This window comes from Mus pahari, chromosome 23, assembly GCF_900095145.1.
Source record: "Mus pahari chromosome 23, PAHARI_EIJ_v1.1, whole genome shotgun sequence".
NCBI lineage: Eukaryota > Metazoa > Chordata > Mammalia > Rodentia > Muridae > Mus > Mus pahari.
In genome coordinates, this window is record NC_034612.1 from 18,799,603 (window position 1) to 18,820,752 (window position 21,150).

Consider the following 21,150-nt stretch of genomic DNA (forward strand, 5'->3'; position numbering starts at 1 on the left):
AAAAAAAAAAAAAGGTAAATAAAGCCACAAGTTGGAAAATAACAAATAAGCTTGAAGCTGAAGAAATAAAGAGTAACTGTTTCCATCACTGCGATGAGCAAAATGTAATTTTTTTCCATCACTGGGACGAGTCTTGTAGTCACCGTCCAAAGTCAATGAACTGTGACCTACTACAAACTTATAGACCAAAAAGGTTCTCAAAACGCCAAGCTAAAGAATAGACTGTGACCTAGAGAAGGACGTTGTCACTCTGTGCAATGAGGTGTGCCTATCCCACTAAAAGCCCATAATGGGGTGTGGCTATCCCACCCAAACCCAGCTGTGAAATCCGGGCAGCTCAGAAGAGAGTCTTAAACCCTGCAGGCCTGAGGCTGCGGGAGGGGGCCTCTGGGGCCATCGGCCACTGCACAGAGAAGCGAGACTCCCAATTGTGTGTAGGGGGCCATAGAGGGATAGCCATGGGAAGCAGCCACAGAGAGTGGCTACGGGAGGGGGGGGCATGCAGCGGATGTCCAGTTACAGATGCAGGACGTTAGCCCCACCTTGTGTATGGATGGCCTTGAGTATGCCCCAGAGAATATTAGACATCTGCAGAACAGGAGGGAGGTGCCATGGATGCTACGGGCAGCGAATGGGCAGAGGAGAGACTCTCTAGTGTCTGGCTAGGGGGAGCGGGGTGGGGAGTGGGGGTGGGGGGGAGAGCTGAGAAACCAGAGCTGGTCCACCTGGTTGTTTTGTTTATACTTCCTAGTCTCCGTGAAAGAAAACCCACCACCCAGGCCATAAATAGCCTAGAAAATCAAATTGTTTTGTAAATGTTTGGACAGTAGCAATTTCGTGTTTGCTTTGTCTACAGTTTGTTAGACACAGAAAATACTATAATTAGTAGAGAGCAATAAGAGACCAACTGTAGTGGCGGCTTCCCTCCCTCCCTCCCTACCCCCCCAGTCTCTCTCTGTCTCTCTCTCTCTCCCTCCCTCTCTTTCCGTCCCTCCCTCCTTCTGTCTTCCCCCTTTTCCTTCTCTGTGCCCCCTTTCCCTGCACCTCCTTTCTGTCTTTGAAACAGGAGTTAGCCATATAGCCCAGCCTGTCCTTGAACTTACAATCATGTGCCACTTTAGCCCCCAGATTTTTATATTATAATACAAAAGAGAACTTATCTCGGAGAGGCAGTAAGCAGGCAAATGCTTTAGAATGTGACATATTCATATCCCAGCTCATGTGTTAATTTAAGGGAGAGAGAGAGAGAATGAACCAGGGATTGGAACCCCCCCCCCAAAAAAAAATGAACAGCATTTTTTTTTGATGTTTCAAAAACTTACATAATAAAATCCATCTTCATCGATTTCACCAAAAACAGTAATAATGTCTCCTGTGCAAAAGGGAAGTTCTGCCTGCAAAGACAGAAGACAGAGCTAAGAGCTTATTGCAGCAAGGTAGGTATTGTACAGGGTCCTGGATCCTTCCTACCCTTTGGGAATTCACCTGTGTTTTGACTGTGTCAGGATGCAGAGCTGGCTGGAGGATGCAGACCGGAGGTGTGAGGTGCGTGGGTTGCTCAAAGCTGAAGGGTGGGGATGGGGGTGGGGTGTTTGTTTACAGCAGAGGGACTGGAGGATGGGGGTCTGTTCTGAGTAAGCCTGAGAGAAACAATTTAGACTAAAGGCCATTGCCACCTCTTGGCAAGGCACAGGAAATCAAGTAACTCTATACCTGGAACATGGGGAAACACTGGAGGACCACTGGTAAACACCCCCTCTGTACAAGACAACCTCTCAACTCCATCGTCAATTCAATACCCATCTGTTAAATGTCTGCTGAGCAGCAGGTCCCAGAGTGGGGACAGCAGGGAATGTAGAACACAAGCCTCAGGGTCCAGGAGGCAAACTTTCCTTAGACCCTTTAAACTATAGAGCCCAGAAGAAGGTTGAAACAGCCGGCCAGCCAGCGGAGGGGAACCAGGAGCGTGGCTGTGTCTCTAAACATTAAGCATGGACCAAAATGGTTCAGCAGGCGGAGCTAATAAACTATCACAGCAAAGCTGCATGCGGGAATCCAGTTCAATCTGGTGCGAGGACAGGTGACCCTAGAGGCAAAGCCCGCAGCCTTATTTCTGAGGTTTGTCCTTATTTCTGTTCATGTTCTGCCTCTGTGCCACGGGGGCGCCCTAGAACACCAGCCCTCCCTCTCATCTCATAGGCACGCGAGGGATCACCAGCCATGGTAACTTTTATTTCTCTGCTAAAAGGGGACTCTATGTTGCCACTCCCAATAAGTGTGGGTCTCAGGTCGACTCTTCCCATAGTTCTGCTGGGAGACTTGGGATTGGCTACTATAACTGTTCTCGGGACATCGGACACTTCGGTCTCACCCAGTGATGGCCACGCTGCACATAGGTAGGTGTATTCTATGTGTACATCTCCATGACACAGTTTGGAAACCAGACACCCTAATGGATGAATAGGAACTTAGAACACAGTGAAGCAAGTGTGTCATACTCTGGAATAAGGCTGAGTCTGCTGTCCTCTAGGTGGTAAACCTGTGGTATAGATGACTCTCAGCTCTGTGGAAGGGGGCGGGGCAGGGTGTGAGCGTGGCTTTCAAGGGCCACTGGCTCACTTATCAATCAATGATTTCTGGGGTCTCTGCCAGCATCCTTGGACCTCAGCTGATCACGGGCAACGTGGACCTGGGTTTGCTGTGGGGCGGCTGGTCACTGGCTCTCCCTCTCTACCATGCTCAGAGAGAAGTGGGACTCCAAGGCACACAGCCTAAGTGTGGCGCCCCATAAGAAGCCAGGAAGCAATTGTCGGTAGTTCTGGGTCAGCATGAAAGAACTCTAGACTGGTACCTCAACATCCACGTTAGGAGAGCTTTCCCTAGGGTCATAGTCGTAGAGAGCCACCATTCTTCGTGTGGGTACAGAGTGACCCCGGCCACTTCTTCTACTTCTCTCTGCAAAACCATAAGATCTAGTTATGAAGATCCTCAAATTGTGGTGACCTTGCTCACTGCCCAAAAGTGTGGGCACCACTTGCTAACATCCCCAATTTGGGCCAACTGTCTCAGCCTCCAGTAGTTTTTTTTTTTTTTCTAGACTATTCATTTTCACAGTGCATCCTCCCTTGTATCTACCATGCTGTGGGGACTCCATCAGATAGGGGACCTCCTCCCAAACCAAGTCCAAGTCCAGGTGGCTATGACTTGGGAAAGTCTAGTAGGAACCATGAAGTTCTGAAAGAGAACAACGGCTATCCTTTGAATTGAAGCCTTACTTCCTGGAAAGAATATGAAGGAGGCTCTTAAGACTCAAGAAGCTAAGGAAATTTACAAGGATCAGGACACTCAGAAGTTTACAGGACTCATAAGGCCCCTCCCCTAGCTTCTAAAGCTGTGAATAATTGCTAGAGAACGAGACTCTGGTGGAACCACCTTCGAGGGGCGCAGGAGTTGCAGGAGTAGTTTTGGTGAGTTGTCACACATGCTGGGGTGGCATCTTTTGGAGACACCCAGAGTAGCATGGCTAGGTCACAGCATCAAATCACCCAAGGCAAGATGAGCACAGTTACCATTATGGACAACACAGGCAAAACAATGCCTGACTTTGATGACAGGCCAATTAATCATAGCGTTTCTTGGAACAAAATAGATAAGCCTGCTCAGTTTCTGTTTGATCTGTATAAGCAAAAGAACTCTGGGACAAACGAAAGCAAGGCTATATTGGGTCACAGTAATGGGGAATCACAGCCCATCGACCAGTTTCTAGACCTGAGCCAATTACAAACCCAAAGCCCCTGAAGAGAAGGCAGGTCCCATGAAGAAAGGCCATATTTCAACACTGACTCAACAATGACTGGTTTCACTGCTAGCATCTTCCCATTCTCCTGGGAGAGACCTCTAGCCTTTTTATCAATGTAACAGTACATGGTGGAGAGGAAATATTAAGCTGGAGGATTTGCCTCCATCAGATTGACTTGTGAACAAGTCTACGGGTTTTTTTTTTTTTTTTTTTTTTTTGATGACTAATGTGGAGGTGGGGACAGCCCTAGAGCAGGTGGCTCTAGGTTGTAAAGAAAGCAGGCTGAGCAAGCCAGTAAGCATCGATCCTTCATGGTCTATGCCTTAGTTCCTGCCATAGCTTTCCCTCAGTAATGAGCAGAAGATGAAATACGCCCTTTCCTCACTAAGTCGTTTTTGGTTGGAATCTTTGACCAGCGCAGACATCACAAGTCAGTGCACAAATCCCAGAGTGCGTGAATGTTCCTAAAGCACAGAACCAAAGTGCAGTAGTTGGATTGCAGAGTGGGTTTTACCCACCGATAATGGGTAGCAAATCCTCCCAAGAAACTGGGCACTCAGAGATGGTAGCAGCTGCTCCCTGCTTTGGCCTGCTGTGCAAAGTCCAAGTGCAGCAGAGCCTGGGGGACCACACTCACCTATTTTCTCCACGGGCGTGTTCAGAGGGAGGAAACCTTGCCTCAGCAGCTGGTCCATCATCTCCTCATCATCCGCATGGATCTCAGAGACCATGTTACAGGGAATGAGGCCGAGCCTGGCACAGGTCTCCCCACGGTAGAAACCATCTGCGTCTTTGTCTCCATATACCTGGAGTCACGGGAGTGGGGGGGGGGAGGATGGAGGGGGAGGAATCGGAGCATCTGATAGGCTTGACTCAGCCACACGTCAGCCCCACTGGCAGCAGAGTCACTTAAAGTCAAAACTTCTGAGAACACACTTTTCAAGCCCAACCGCTCACCTACATCAGTCACAGGCCACCTGGACCGGTGACCATGGCTCCTCACCTTCGCTCTCTCCCCGCCTCCCTTTTGTTGGTGTGCCAGCTTGAAGTTTAGGTGTCCGATGCTAAAACCTCTGCTTTTCAAATTTAAGGTCTGACGGAGTAGACCACACCTAGTAGTACACAGGCCACACCTAGGCACACAAGTGTGTATGCACAGGTATGGGCAATTATTCACAGCTTTAGAAGCTAGGGGAGGGGCCTTGTGAGTCCTGTGAACTTCTGAGTGTCCTGATCCTTGTAAGTTTCCTTAGCTTCTTGAGTCTTAAGAGCCTCCTCCATCAATAGGGCACACAGGCAAAGGCACTGCCCTTTTCCTAGGTGAATTAAGTGTTCTGCTTGTCCTATGTTCAAGGCTTTCCCAGCCCTGAGCCATCTCCTCTAACAGTCCTTGAGGCCAAAGGGCTGCTACTGTACTGCCCGGGCTTGCATGAAAGACCACTCCATCTCCGCTGCCAGTCACTGTCCCCTGTCCCGTGGCACTAGAGCCATCAGTACCTTGATGATCTGTCCTTCTTTGAAGGGAAGTTCCTCTTCAGCCGCGTCTGGGTTTGGGGACATGGTAAGTGGGTCATAGTCAAACAGAGCCACGAAGATACGGGCCGGAAGCTCCTCAGCACCAGGGTCGGTTTCTGACTCATCATAGAAGTCTGGAGACAGATGGTCTCGCCCGGTGTATTCATCTGGAGCCGGCAGGGAACAGAGCGCAGGGATCATGTGACACCCGGAGAACAACTCAGGGGTACAGGCTCACATGTAAAATGTGATACCCATGGAACAACTCAGGGGTACAGCTCACATGTGAAGTGGATCTATGAAAAGGGCAGCCCTGGGTGCTCCTCTTCTTCATCTGTCTGGGCTCAGCATGGGGCCAGAAATCTGCCAGAGATGGGATTGTGGAAGCCGGCGATTGCTTCAGAACAGGACCATTCAATCCAACCTAAGCCTTATTGTGAGGGAAAGCCACAGAAACAAGAGGCCTGGAGGCTCTACCAGAATAGGTGTTTGGTCCCCTCGGAGTGCAGATGGGACCCTCATGAGATGCCTCTTGGGTCCTCAGCAGGACACAAGGCTAACTACAAGGTAATTTACCTCTCACACTTCAGAATTCAACATGGCCGACAGCGATAGTCTGCCAGCTTTTAATGTCTAACCAGCAGCAGATACACCCTCCATGGAAGGTTAATTAATGCTTTCTCAGTAACTAATTGTGATATATTTTGGTATCCTAACGTGTGTGTGTGTGTGTGTGTGTGTCTTGATATATCACGAGGTGTGTGGTTATCTAGCTATACCTGTAAGAAGGTCATTACAGACTCTCTCATGCAGATACTGAACTCCATAATAACCCTGCCCTTTAAATAAGATGGCGAATAGAGCCTTCGCACTTCCCCCTTGGACATGTCTTAAAAAGGATTTACGTCTAATTACGTGTAGGTTTGTGCATGTGAATGCAGATGCCTCGGAAGCGAGAGGTGTCAGATCCTCAGGGAGTTGGAGTTACAGGTGGTTGTGAGTCTCCTGATGTGGTTTCTAGAACCAAACTCAAGTCCTCTGGAAGAGTAATACATATATATATATGTTTTTAACATATGTGAGCCATCTCTCTGGCCATCCCTTACCCCCACCCCATCTTGGACACTTTAATTGGCGCCAGGGCACTTCCAGTACATTGTCAATGCTTGGCTCTACAGTTTCGGGAGTTGAGGAAAGAAATCAAAGTCTGTGTGTCTTTGGTACAGGTGAAAGTGCCTTTGAGATATTTTCTGCCTATAGTTGCTCAAACCTGAGAATGTGGAACCTGCAAATATAGAGGCCAGTTATTTACACACACACACACACACACACACTCACACGTGCACACACACATGCATGCACATACACACAGAGATACACATGCATGCACTGGCACACATACACGCACACTCATGCATGCATACATTCAAGCACATGCACATGTGTATGAACACACACATGCACACGCACATGCACATGCACAGACACACGCACACACACACACATGAATGTGGGCAAGCATTTCATAGAGAGGGAGAGGACAGAGCAGTGGTTCTCAACCTTCCTAATGCTGCAACCCTTTCATCCTCATGTTGTGGTGACCCCACCCCCAACCATAAAATCATTTCCACTGCTACTTCGCAACAGTCACGTTGCTACTGTTATGAATCATAATGTAGACACCAGAGATGCAGGCTATCTGCTATGGGACTCCTATGAAAGGGCGGCTCAAACTCCATAGCGATCATGACACGCGGGTTGAATATTGCCCCCACAGAGGCTGTGGCCATTTGGTCAGAAACTAAAACTGTCAGGAGGGAGAGAAACTTGGGAGAGCAACCACTCCAATAACTGTCTCTCGCTGTGACTCGAGGGGTGACATAGGTGGACAGAGGGCACCAAAGAGTGGCTTCTTTCACCCGCCAAATAATAATGATTTAAAGAAACACACCTGCACTCCAGAGTGGCTGTCACATTCAACCGTCACCTTTTCTCAGACCTCAAATACATTACAGTCATTGCCTGTCCCATGTCAGAAAATCTGAGAAGTAGTAAACTATTCCAGATTTTAAAATAAGGTGAAATAAGAAACCCTGGCTCCATACTAACTCCCTCATCCTTATTTCTCTAATGCTAGTCTGTACCTTAGGGTACAAACCACTTGTATCAAGGCTTTCTTGTCCTGGTATTTGTCCCTTTCTTGCTCATGTATTATAAACATACTTCAAGTGCTGGAGAAATGACTCAGAGGTTAGGAGCATTGGTTACCCTTGTGGAGGACCTGGGCTCAGTTTCCTGCACCCACACAGAGGCTCACAACCATCTGTATAACTCCCGTTCCATGGGATCTGTCGCCCTCTTCTGGCTTCCTCAGGCACTGCATGTACAAGGAACACACGCCATACATGCAAACAGTAATAAAGACCAATCTTAATTAAAACATGGTGTGTATGTGTGTGTCCAAATAATATTCAGTAACCATAATAAAACAAAATACCTTTAGCAACATGAAAGGCTGAGTTTTTTAAATTTTTATTTTATTTTATTTACAATGGCGTGGATGTTATCGGAACCATACACATAGGCAATCAGCTGCTTCGTGATCCATTGTCTTCTTTTCTTTGTCCCTTCAACTTGAACATGGAACAAAATTATCTATAGCCTGTTGATTGTCTCTCACTAGTTTTGGCAGCAGAAAGCACCCTAAGAACTCCAACAAGTCACTCTTACAGGATGATATGTGAACTCCAGGGTGGAACTGGGCAGCTGTGAAGCCCCACTTTGGATCTAGCTGGGGTTAGCAAGAACTTAGTCCCCTGTCACAGGACCTGGTTAGTGAAGTTTCAGCTATACAAACGTCCCAGGGATTGCATCTTCTGGATGTGGCTTTGATGAGCATTTGCTGTCTGTGAGTTCTCTGTGCTTCTTTGGGTTGTATTATGTAGCTTCTCTGTGGATGGCAAGACCTCTGTGGTCAGGAGTGGAGTATGAAGCTAAGGATGGAGGCCTACGGTCAGCTTCCCCTGGAAATTGCCAGCTAAGTCTTCCGGGGTGCACAGGGATGGCTCAGGAACAGCTTGTGCACCTGATGAAGTGGGGATTCTTTGTTTCTTGGGAAGCCCAGTTGTGTCCCATGATGTTTTTCTGGAAGCTGTCTTGTGAGAGGATGTTTTGCTGAAGCGGACATGTGAAAGAGCATGTGATGTTTTGCCAAAGCGGACACTTGGGAGGGTGTGTGCCACGGAAGCGCAACACCTCGCTGGACTTCGCTGGTCTTCATTTCGTAGACGGAAACACACCAAAAATCTTCTTACAGTATTCCAGCTGATTCTGACCGTCTCTGCTGACCTGTGCCAAGTCCCTGGAACCTTGCTGTCTCTGCTGGATCATGTTGTTACTGATGCGCATTTGATGTTTGCTATTGAACTGGACTGCTGGTATCCTGACAACGAAGGGTGAAATGGCCCCCAACGAACTACTAAACAGGCCCACAACTCCCTTTTCCTATCAAACTTGCCCCTCCCCAAGTGACAAGTAACTCTGGTCCCTGCATTAGTAGAGACCTTGGAGCATTTCAGAACCCAAAATAAAGTGGGTTTTGAAAATTCTAAGCCTAAAACCTGAAGGAGGATAAATGTCTGATGATGTCTACAATGTGCAACAGGTTCCTTGGCCCCCTCGGCAGGGAGGGGAGTCTCTCTTTGTCCGCCTAGTTTTCAATTTTCAGTATCTTCTGTGGATTTAGGTTGTGCTGTATCTCCCCAAACCACCAGGCAGATGGGAAATGATGCGGGAGAGCTCACGTCGATTGGTGAGTAGGACTCCATTACACTCAGATAGGTGTGGCCATTCAGTTTCAGGAAACTGACGCGCGCACACACACACACACACACACACACACACACACACACCCTACCTCAAGGCCTTGCATTTGATGGGTAGGTAGTAAGATGAACACAAAGACCAAAAAATACCCAGGGGAAAAATAAGCACAATTAAATGTCTAAAATACTAATTGCTAATTTTTTTTAAAAAAAACTTTTACTTTTGTATGTATGTGTGTGTGCATCGTGTGTATGTGGATACCAGAAGAGGGCATCAGATCCCATGGAACTGGAGTTATAGACAGTTGTGAGCTGCTACATGGAAATGACCCCGGGTCCTCTGCAAGAGCAGCAGCTGCTCATGACCACTGACCCATCTCTCCAGAACCCAGTTGCTATCATTTTAACATGAAAAGAGAATTAAAGACCAGAGGAACATATTTTCTGACCCCTGACCTGCTGGTTATTAGTCACCGGCTCTTTGGCCCATGTGCCTGGTGTTCTTCTTGGTGAGTGGCAGACCTAGCACATGCACGACCTATTACACTGATGACCTATTACATGGATTTTTTTTTTTCCTGTGTTCACAGGCACGGAGGTTTGTCTGCCCTTCTATACGTGGGCACCCCATGCAAAGTACTGGGTTTAAGTTATGTTTTTCCACACAGGTTCTCCAGTAGCTACACGAACTGAGAAGAGGTAAGGGAGTTGTGTGGGCTCATGCTCTTTTAAGTGTAAGATGAAGGGTGTGATCTTTGTTACATATTGTTACTCTCTCGTTGGGACTAGCTACATGCCTGCAGCCTCCTGGGTTCTTCACCTTAAGAAGCCAGACAAACTGTGCATAGGATACAATGACAAGGGTCCTGGCCAAGCCAGAGAAGGCGATCCCGTGCTCTCAGGGACAAGGACATCTGACATGTCTGTGGGCGTGAGATGTCCCCTGCCTTCTTGTATAGTCTCTGATTTGCTATGGCAGTAGCACTAAGTTCCTGGCTTGGAGATTAGAATAGAAACCCCATCCTACCTCCATAAATGGCATCTCTCTCAGTGACCATAGGAATGCCCACTATTGCTTTTGGTGTCTCTGCTCTGGGGATGGAGGGACTCACAGAAGCCTGTTTATTTGGCCATATGAATGGCATCTTCTTCTACAGCAGAACTGTGTCCCTCATTTGTCATTGTCCAGTGAGGTCACTTGAGTAGGTTTCCATCAGCTCTGAAATGATTAACCTGGTATTGACCCCAGCCATTCCTGCTTAGTGTCCCTGCTGATGTGTGTGTGTGTGTGTGTGTGTGTGTGTGCATGTGTGATATATGCCATGTGTGTGTCGGTGTGTGTGCTGTATGTTTGTGTGTTGCGTGTATCTGGTGTATGTGTGTGTGTGCATGTGTGATATATGGCATGTGTGTGTGTTGGTGTGTGTGCTGTATGTTTGTGTGTGTTGCGTGTATCTGGTGTGTGTGTGTGTGGTGTGCAGTATGTGTGTCTGAATGTGTGGTATGTGTGTGGTTTATGTATGGTGTGTGTAGTGTGTGTGTGTTCACAGAAGCCTGGTTTATTTGGCTCCTCCCATCCCTGTTATAAGCATCACTCCTTAGAATTACTGCCCCCATCATCCCACGTCAATGGCAGCTGCCACCCCTGACCTGTGGCCACCCTAAGCACTGGCTGATGACAACAACCCAGTGACAGCTTTGGGCACCACTGTCTGAGTCCCAAATGGTTTGTACAAAAAGCAAGTGCAGGTTTCATGAAGTAGGAGAAAAGAACAGGACTGTGATGGGTGGAGAGGGGGAAGGGCCAGTGGTGCCTCGGAAAGGGGACATGTGCCCCCGGGGACACGTCCAGCTTCCAGATGTTCCCAAGACCTGCACCAATGTGGCCCATGCACATAGACAGCCCTACACACCTGGAGCACATCTGAGGTATACAGTCAACTCAGCATCTCTCTCGCTCGCTCGCTCGCTCTCCCCCCGCCCCCCAGGAACTTACTAAAGCACACTTCTGAGTGTGTCTCTGACAGTAGGTCCAGAGAGGGTGTAACAGGAAGAGCTGCACCCTCCATGTGGGAACATGGGATGCACCATCCCGGGTGGCTCTTGTTGATGGAGTAGGGGTGGGGGGTGAGGGTGAGGATAAAGCCAGTAGATACAGTATCTTGTTCTCTCTCTCCTCCTTCTCTCCCTTCCCACATGAGTGGCTGTCATGAGGTGAGCCACTCTCCTCTCATACGCTCCCTGGCATGGTGGACTGAACCCCAGGGTGGACTGAACCCCAGCACCGGGTCCCGTTGTCCCTTTTCTCAGGCATTTTTCATGGGGGGGGGGACAAAGCCCTACAACATGATCCCAGAATTGTTTTTTAAGTAGGTGGTGGGCAGAAAGTGAACGATACGTCTGAGACCACTCACCAATGGATGGAGCCATGGCTGGTCGGTGCCTATGAGACCCTCCGCCACTGTGCGAATACCTTCGGCTCACGTGTTCCATCCGGTCCGCTCGCCCCATCAACGTGGAGTTTCCTAAGATCTAGACCCAGAGGAACATGTAGTTTAGACAGCGTCCGTCACTGGCCTCGGTAGGAGAGGAGGAGTTAAAGCCAAATCAATCCGGATTGGAAGCAGAAGCGCTAAAGGCAACTAAACGTAGCTTTTAACTGAAAGGTTAGCTGAGTGACCTGGGGGAGAAGCCAGCTGGGGCCAGGACCCTGCTTTCCGTATCCAGGTCCCTTCTGGACACACCACAGCGGGGCTGGCAGTAAAAATGAGTCATAGGGGGAAGCTTTTGGTTGATGCTTTTACTTCTAAAGCCAAATCCTTTGAACCAAATTGACTACGGTTTACAGCTCAGGCTCCTTTCCGGGCAAGTCCCCTCCTGGTTTTGCGGTCCACCCCCAAGTGTCACTAGCAGAGACACACTTCCCAAAGTCCATCATAGACAGAAGGGGCACGGAGGAGTCTAGACACTCAGGGAAGTGCCTGCGTATTATCAGCCTTGATCATGCTCCATGATTAACCTGGGCCTGAACGGGCCTCCAGTTTAGAGCTATCTACCTCTCATTTGGACCAGAGGTCAGAACTAACTAAAGGGAAAGTGGATCGTTAGAAATCAGGTTAATGGAGGCCATTCCCAGGCCACAGGAGCCAGGGTGTGTGAGCCTATAGCCATGGGTGAGTCTGGGTGTCGCGAGGTTTGCAGGTAGTGCCTGGCAGGGACAAATCACAGCATGCATAGCTCAGAAGGAGGCTTTGCTGCCATGCTGGTGGCATGCTGGTGGCCCAGTTGTGTGTCCGTGGACAGTTGGGGGCGGGGCAGATGTTATAGAAAGAATACAATTACAGAGATGAATGAAGCCTTGGATGAACCCCCTGCTCTGTGGTCGACACAGAGGAGGACAAAGACTGGGGTGAGCAAAACACTGGAAACAATTTACAAATATGAGTTTCTTCTCTAGACTCCATATTTTTTTTTAAACAGTTATAGATGAAAGCCAAAAGGAAAAAAAAAAAAAACGTAAAAACCCGAACAACAAAGACAAGAAGCCTTTGATCATATCAGCAGTCCCCCACGAGTCCATAAGGATCCTTTTTTTGGGGGGGGGGAGTTGTTTGGGGGTACATGTGTGTTTCCTGAATTCAGATACTCGGCAGTTCAGCTAACCCTTAATTAAAACTTAGATTCAGTTGTCCTTTAAGTAAAGCAGCCGTAACCATCGCCGATTCTGTTGGGAAGATCGTTATTCCAAAGCAAGGAAGGAAAACCTTCGGGATGGTCAAGCAACTGAGGAGCAATGGGGACCGAAGAAATCAAAATAATAATAATGCGGGGAGAGAACCAAAGAGAGCGGCCCAGAGAGTCCCCCGATGTACGCCAAAACCCGGAACCAAAGGCAAAAACCAACGAAAGGATGAGCACGGATTGGTTTGGCAAGCGCGCAGGGGGGAGGATGGTTACTTGACACACCAAAGGGCCGTCTGCCACTCGGGGAGGAGGCTGTGTGAGCCGCTCAGCCGCCCTACTGTCAGGCATGGCTGGGCTTTTCCTCCAGACACCCCGAAAATCTTCGTGGTCGCTGGCCTCGTCCCAGCCATCCCTCCTGGGCACGGGCCTCTCCGGGCTGGGCTGGGTGTCATCGCTCCTGATGACGTCACTGGGGTCCACCTGCTCCCCAAAGTCCTCTTCGATGCTGCTCTGTCGGGTCAGCGTCCTCCGCCGGGCCAGCAGGGGCCTCGGGCTTCTCCTACAGGGACAGTGACCAGGGCCTGGACTGCACTTGGCCGAGGTGCTCCTGAAACTAAATCGTGACTCTTCCTCCTCACTGCCACAGTCCAAACCACTGTCCGGGCTCCTGGTGGCCGAGCGGCTGAACCGACAGCTTCTGTCTTCCAGAAAGAGATCCTCCATATGGATGCCTGGGCCCCTGTGCTCTGCAGGGAGCCAGGATCCCTGTAGGACCGGATGTCCCCAACAGGACCGCGCTGGCCCACGCTCCATGGCTAACAAGGCCCTGGCTCTGGAGGACCCCATGCCCTGCCTGAGCAGCGGCTGGCCAAGCTCCGCGTCCTCCTCAGCTACCTCGGGGATACTGAACAGTCTCTTACTGCGGTGGGGCTGTTGGGGGAACTCGGGCTGCTCCAGGAAAGCGCCTTCCAAGCTCCTAGCCTTATGGCATTCCTTGGGGACAGCATGTGTGAGAGAGCGGTTGTATGACCAGACATGAGGCGGTGGAGGAAGGAGAGAAAACACACACAGAATTAGTCTTGGCAGCGAGGCAGGGGTGGGGGGGGGACAGCGCGAGGCAGCCTTTGCTCGTGGGGGACCTGCGGCATGCCTGCTTGGGGGGGGTGGGGGGCTCTGGGATGGAGCAGATGGGCCACATAGAGGGGGGGGTGCAGAGCACAAGGTGAGGGGGAGCACATAGATGAGCCAGCGGGACGTCAGAGCAGACGCCATGCGGGTGAGCCAGAGGGAGGACACAATTCTCCCTGGTCCTATGCTGAGGAGATACTCAGAGTAGAGAGGGAAGTTTTCTGCCACCATGGCCGATTCCCTGAGGCCCAAGGACAGCCACCATGGCCTCACACTGTCCCCCAGGACTGGTCTCTTCCCAGCACTTAGCACCCCTGCTGACCCCACTCTCCACTCCATTAGTTAATAGCCAGGAGGAGGCGCTCTGTCCTTTATAGCAAGCCTGTGATCTGGTGAATGCTGTCAAACAGACCCAGGCCCCGACTACAAAGGACCAAGGTCCTCTGACTCCACACCTGAGATTTACCACATCTGACCCATCTGGTCTCAGCGCCTGGCACTGGCACCGGAGCAGGCTACTTCTCGAGATCACTAAACAAACACTCCTGCATTCAGGCCTTAGCCTGCCCCTGCCACAGGCACCATCCCTGCCAGAGCCAGCCCTCAGCCATCTCGTCTCTATCCAAAAAAGCACGGATTTTGATGCCGGCCACCTGCTCTGTACAATCCTTTGAGGAGATGTGGCCGACTCTAGGAAAGCTGCTCTTAGCCCCTGCTGGGAACTGGGGGTGCGTCTTATGATGGGTGCCCCGTGGGGATGGCCGTGCCAGCTGCCCCCAGTGGCCCGTGGACACCTAGTGTGATCGCATGTTGGCCTCTGCCACTACCCATGAGTTGGTGGGCACAGGGCCTGCTAACTCGCCTATTTTTCTCCTTTACAGTGCCACGTTGAAGGATTTCTGGCCTAGGTGTGTTGAGTGCTATGAAGGTGAAGAATGGCAGTTGAAAAAGAGGGTTACACTGGGTAGACAGGTGGGTGGAGCCAGTTGGGAATGAAGGGCTACATGCCTTGATCCCCCCCAGGAAACCTGGCTTACCTTAGCCACTCCCTGTCATGTGGGACTGTGGTTCAGTATGATCACAGCTCCCCACTGCCCTTGACAATTTATTAGGAGAAGCTCGAGACACTCACACCAGTCAGAAGCCCTGTGGGTGAGCGGCACATGCCTGTGCCTACCCTGATCCTGATGCCCCTAGGATACTACTGCTTGTCTGCTTGTAAGAGAGGTGGGTAGGGGCTACCCCTCCAGCTCCACAAGACCCTCCACTGGCTCTCCGCTTTCCTCAGCCGCCCTTGGAGGGCAGAGGCTTCTAATACCTTGTCCTGGGCAGAGGAGTTTCTGAAAGGCGGAAAGCCTTTCCCTGAGCCCCCCCCAGGAGCACTTTCAGGGTGATCCCTGCTCCAGAGCATGGCCTGGGAGCAGGTAGGAACCTCAGATTCAGGAGAGACCTGTGGGGACCTGCTAGGGGATGGGGCACAGGGAACCAGTGTGAACTGTACCATGCAGAGGGACACATGGAGGTCCCCAAAGCCCCCTCCAGGGACCTTTGTGGGGGGAGGATGTCCACATGGTCTCTGTAGAGACCCTGAGTAGACAGGAGTAATGCGTGTTGTCTTCGGTCTGCCATAGTGCGGAGTGACACACTTCTGCAGAAATAAACCCGGCAGGCTTGACTGCCCTGCCCACCCAGCCATTCCCATGAAGTAGTCACCCTTCCATCTCAGGTCTCCAGCGGTGGATGGTATGAACTCTCTGCCGGTAGCAGGGGTAGGATGGGGTGGCTCTGTGATGGACATGCCATCCTCAGGCCTCATCTGTATGGGTGGAGCCCTCCTCTCTTTCAGTTGTGTGTGGCCCAGCCCTCCACTGCCAGTTCAGTGCTAACCGGCAAGCTGCCGCTGCTGTCTGAACATGTAAGGCCTGGGACTGCTTCTGCTTATTCTTATTACTTCCGCTCTATTCCCACTACAGTGCTGGCTGTGTCTAGGGGATCCCAAACTCTAGTACCCAGATGTCTTGGCAAAGTAGACAGGAGCAGCTGGTAACTCCTAACTGCTCCTGTGGAATAATCCCGGTGGAAGGGCAGAATGGAACATCCCCCAGATTCGGGGGGGGGGGCCCTGTCATGAGCTCAGTGCTCACCTTGAGGGCGTTGTGAGAGGTACCGCTGGGCCGACGGCGGCCCCCATCCTCCAGCTGCATCTCTGAGTATAGCTCCTCCTCATCCTCCTCCATGATGTCCGACAGGTCTGACCCCCGGCTGCTCTCTGTGTGGTACTCATCGCCATGGCAACAGTGGGGCTATGGTCAAAAAGGAACACAGATGGGGCTTTTTTTCTTTCTTTTTTTTTTCTTTCTAACCCTATGTGTATGGGTATATTCTCTGCATATCTGTCTATACACTACATGTGTGCCTAGTGTCTGTGGAGGCTAGAAGAGGGGGCATTGGCTCCCCTGAAATTGGAGTTATAGATGGTTGTGAGCCACCATGTAGGTGCTGGAAATCCAACCTGGATCCTCTGAAAGGGCTATCCTTAACAGCAGAACTATCTCTCCAGCCCTTATAGAGACATCCTGTACCTGTCAGGCTCCTAGACTGTCTCCTTGAGTTCTGGACCCTTACTTGCCAGTGCGTAGAGCCCTGGTTGCAAAGCATGTGAGACACAGTGTATGTGGCACACAGTGTATGTGTGTATGTGCACACAGTGTGTGTGCACACAGCTTATCTTAGTAAAGCAAACAAGACCTGACTCAACAACTTGGTCTAAGCAGCAGAGAGAAGACAGCGCAAGCCATCCGGCTCTGACAGGCGTGAAGATCCCGGATGCCCAAGAAGAAAGCAATGCCGTGTTGGTATGTCACATTGTATGATGCTCAAGTTCCAACCTGTCTCCTCTTTACTTCACTAGCTGAACAGAGGCTCAGACCCAACACTGACAATCCAGATGGCCGAGGGTCAGGGCAGCCATGTGTACAGTGTCACACAAGAGAATGTGACAGGGGAAGAGGTCACCTGGGGTGACACTGAAGGTTTTTAAAGAATCATTGAAAAACAAACAAGTGTGCACATGCATGCACATACACACAGAGACATATGCTCATGTGTATATATATTGTGTCTACACACAAAAACATGCTGACATGCACACTCACATATCACAGTACATATGCACATACTCATACAGAAACACATAAATGCATGTGTATACATGTCCACACACATGCACACACATCTCTCTCTACAAGTGCACATGTGCACAATGATACACAGGAATTCAGATACATGTACTCACATGGCAAGCACATGTGCCATATATGAGCACATGAATAAACATACTCATGGACATATGTACCAAACAGACAAGTACACATGCATACATACATACAACCATACACAGAGACACAGACACATGTACACACATGTGTACATACATAGACACACAAGACCACATTGTCACATATCTGTATATAATCACACATATGTGTACATATTTGTGTACATAGGCAGGTGCACAGGAACACACACATGTCAACAAACACCACATGCATATATGCACATACATAGACAAACAGCAACCCATACACACACCATACGCACTTAAACACCGGCACATACACTTGTACACACCTGCACATACGAACAAGCACCAACACATAAACGCATGTGCACATAGAAACATACTTATGCATAGGCACACACACACACATGTAGGAACACATGAGCACACACACCCCCCAGCCTAGGCCAACGTCCTCATGCCTCTCAACTCCTACGCATCCTGCTAAAGCCATGGCCAGCCAAGGGCTAACGCCAGGGGTGCACACTCTCACCTGCTTGCCCAGCTCTGACCCTTTGAGGAAGTCATCCACTGACGTGCCTCTCCTCTTGACCTCGGGGGAGGCGTAGCCGTCCTCCTCATCCGAGTTGGCGTATTGCCCCGCACTGCTTTGCTCTAGGAAGAGGTTCCTTTTCTCTAACTTGGAAAGAGAAAGGGACCACCGATGAATGGGTGTGGGGGGAGGGGCTGGAGGGGACACCAGGAGCGTGCACTGTTGGTATCCTGCCCACCCCCTCAATGCCGAGGACAGCCAGGGGATTCCCCAGTGGTGCCCCGGGGAGGCCTCTCCCACGCTGAGCACTGCAGCCTCCCTCAGGGAAGACACGTGAAAGATGCTATGACTCCCTAAGTACGTGACTCTAGGTAGCTCTAGAGGGTGGTTCCCGTGAGATCCAGGCTCCCAAAACCAGATCTTCCCTTCCCTTCTCCTCTTCCTGAGGCCTGTATCGCTCTCACCTTCACTAGAGGGGACCAGAGACCTGCTGCTCTCATCTATTCAGTTCACTAGAGCTGCTCCCGATTATTCAGTTCCATAGCTCTCCTCACCTTTAGTTTGGGCAGTGACTATGGCATTGAGGCATTAGCCTGGGAAGGGTCTCTGGACCAGCCTAGCAGCCACTGGGCTCTCCTAGGGGCTGCTCTGAAGCCGCACTGGGATCCTCTGCCTCTTGATCACAAGCATCCCCCAGTCATCCCAGTGCTGGCCTGGTTCCAGCCTCACTAAGCCTCAGAGTGCCCTTTATGATTGAGGTCCCGAGTTCATGCGTTATGTATTGTGTCAATAGCCGCTGTTGAGCGAGTCAGATTTCACAGACAGTCTGATACTCTTGTGTCTTATGAGGTGCTGGGCGCCTGAGGTCAGGGTAGCTCTATGTCCTCATGGAGAGGCAGAGGGTTAGACGTATTAGAATGTGCAGCTGCCACACCCTTGGTCATGTATCCTCACTCTCCTGACTCGGGCCCTGGCCAGAGGAAGCCTAGTGGGGAAGAACGCCTCAGCCTTGGCAGATGACAGTCCCAGGGGTGACCATCTTAAGATCCACAGGGCAACCTGAAACTCAGAGGGCTGTGCCAATAGGCCCAGATGCCTCCTCATGGAGAAACTCAGGCTTGCCACAAACATCTGGCATGTGGATATCTGGGAGAGATGAGAAGGTCCCGGGGCCAATTTAGTCCTGGGTCCTAGTCCCCCAGGCCTGGTGGGAAGGGGCACCTTATAGGTGACCTATAGTGCACATCTATCTCATTAGCCATGATGGGAACATGCCCAACTCTCACTCCTATCCTCAATCTCCACAGTTACAATACCCCCCCCCCGCCCCTACCCCAAAGCACACACACATATCCTTAGGCTGGGATATGGTATCAAAAGAACAGGCCCCGCCCAGTTCAGGACAACAGTCCCAGGCCGAGGTCCTAGAGTGCTCTCCAGAAGAGCTGTCCCTACCTGCCAGGTGCAGGAACAGGTCACACGACAACCCAAGAATACAGGGACCAACTTGGTAGGCGTATACAACTTACCCTGTTGCTCTCGGCCACCCTTTGTGCAGCTTCACGGGCCATGGCCTTGGCGACAGTGGTCGACACAGGAGCTCCTTGTGGCTGAGGAAGGATCCGACTGGGCGAGGGTGACCTTCTGCCCGGGCCAGCGCTGTGCATGTCAGGTGGTTCCAACATGTGGCCGTGTACAGGGCCCGGTGACCGGCTCTGCTCCCAGGACTCATCCACTTTGACGTGGGGACCCAGGTGTTGGTCTTTGGTATCCATGTCACTTGCTAATGGCTTTGGTGGGGGAGCAGTCCTCGGGTGGGGGGCTGGAGGCACCAGGAGGTCAGGGGGGATGGCAGCGAGGGCAGAATCCATGGACTCTCCCTGTACAGACAGGGTACGCACACTCACGGCCTTGGCCTCCAGGCTTCGCAGCCGGATCAGCTCCACTGCCGTGCCATCTGCCGTGGGGGCGATGACCTCAGCCACCTGCACACAAAGAAAGTCATGTCACAGGCTGTCGGCATGTTATAACCCAGCAGTGGCATCTCCTGAAGGCAGATGCCTGGTCAAAAGAAGCCCAAAATCTTGAGCCCCAGACCTGGCTCACTTCCAAAGCTGGCAAAGTCAAGGGGTATCTGGGAGCCCAGGACCCAGGTCAAAAAAGATCAAAAAAGATCAAAAAAGCAGAGCCTTCTTTCTCCATCTCTGGATCGGATCCAGGGTCCCACAAGGATCTGAAGGTGAGCCCATTTATTGCCACAGCTGGAGGGAAGAGAGGGACAGGGTCCAGTAAGTGGGTTTCCTGGATGTGCATGGAACCTGCACTAGGAGACCCTGTAGCCTGCAAAAAGTGAATCATGGGAGAACTGGCTGGGGCCATCACTCCCAGTCAAGCAGCTCAATCTGTCACTGGAGGGAAGAAATTGGGTAGTGACAGTTGCGGTGGTTTGAATACCAATGACCTTTTAGGCTCATATCTTTGAATGCTTGGTCACCAGGGAATGGCACTATCAGGAGGCATGTCCCTGTTGGAGGAAATGTGTCACTGTGGGGTGGGCTTCGAGTCCCTCCTAGCTGCTTAGGAAACAGTCTTCTCCGCTGTTTGCCTTCCAAACAAGATGTACAACTCTTGGCGCCTCCAGTACCATGCCTGCCCGGACACCACCATGATGATAGTGGACTAAACCTCTGAACCTGTAAGCCGGCCCCAATTAAATGTCCTTATAAGACTTGCATAGATTATGGTGTTTGTTCATAGGAAGCCTGGTGGAGACTCAGAGCTGGAAGATCCTCAAATTCTGCCCCTGAGAATCTGTCCCCTCCCTCCCCAAGCCCGTCCTTGGAAAGTAGCACTTCTCAGCCCACACTCACCCTCTGCCCTTTGGCGTACACGCCGTATCCCGTGACATTTGCTCCATTGGACAACCCAGTGGGAGTCAGTGCAGGGGGTTTCCAGGAGACCTGAACAGAGGCGGCTGTGCTCCCAGCTTGGACAGTGACGTCTTGTGGTGGGGCCGGAGGGCCTGGAAGGAGAGAAGGGACAGATGCTGTCAGGGCACGGTCCTTGGGCCTTTCTTCATTTTGGTCTGTCAAACCTGGAAGTGGAGCTCCCCACATGATTGACAAGGAAGAGAGGGAGGACAGTACAGGAAGGGGGTGCTGATTGGAAGGACCCCACTTTGCCTCTGAGAAGCCTGTTCTTACGCTCCCATTGAATTGGAGGGGGGACATCCCTCTGCCAAGAGACTTGGAAGCCAAGCAGCCTTCGATGGTTCCAGAGGGAAGATAAAGATACCCCATACCGCTGATACAGGTCTCCTCCTCCCTCTCTTAATCCTCCTCCTTCTCCCCCTCCTCCTCCTCCTCCC

The 21,150-nt window shown here is 50.9% G+C and overlaps 1 protein-coding gene across 5 annotated transcripts in view; it reads right to left on the minus strand.

Moving 5' to 3' along the window:
* Rimbp2 (RIMS binding protein 2) overlaps positions 1 to 21,150 on the minus strand; it is a 195,558-nt gene that overhangs the window by 10,900 nt on the left and 163,508 nt on the right. For all 5 annotated transcript variants that reach the window (XM_021186606.1, XM_021186605.2, XM_029533723.1 and 2 more), the window contains 9 exons: positions 20,654 to 20,805; positions 19,313 to 19,768; positions 17,784 to 17,930; positions 16,095 to 16,253; positions 11,553 to 11,670; positions 5,297 to 5,481; positions 4,437 to 4,605; positions 2,852 to 2,955; positions 1,323 to 1,394 (listed from right to left, as the gene is read on the minus strand). In XM_021186606.1, coding sequence (XP_021042265.1) covers positions 1,323 to 1,394; positions 2,852 to 2,955; positions 4,437 to 4,605; positions 5,297 to 5,481; positions 11,553 to 11,670; positions 16,095 to 16,253; positions 17,784 to 17,930; positions 19,313 to 19,768; positions 20,654 to 20,805 — 1,562 coding nt within the window. The remainder of the gene's footprint in view (positions 1 to 1,322; positions 1,395 to 2,851; positions 2,956 to 4,436; positions 4,606 to 5,296; positions 5,482 to 11,552; positions 11,671 to 16,094; positions 16,254 to 17,783; positions 17,931 to 19,312; positions 19,769 to 20,653; positions 20,806 to 21,150) is intronic.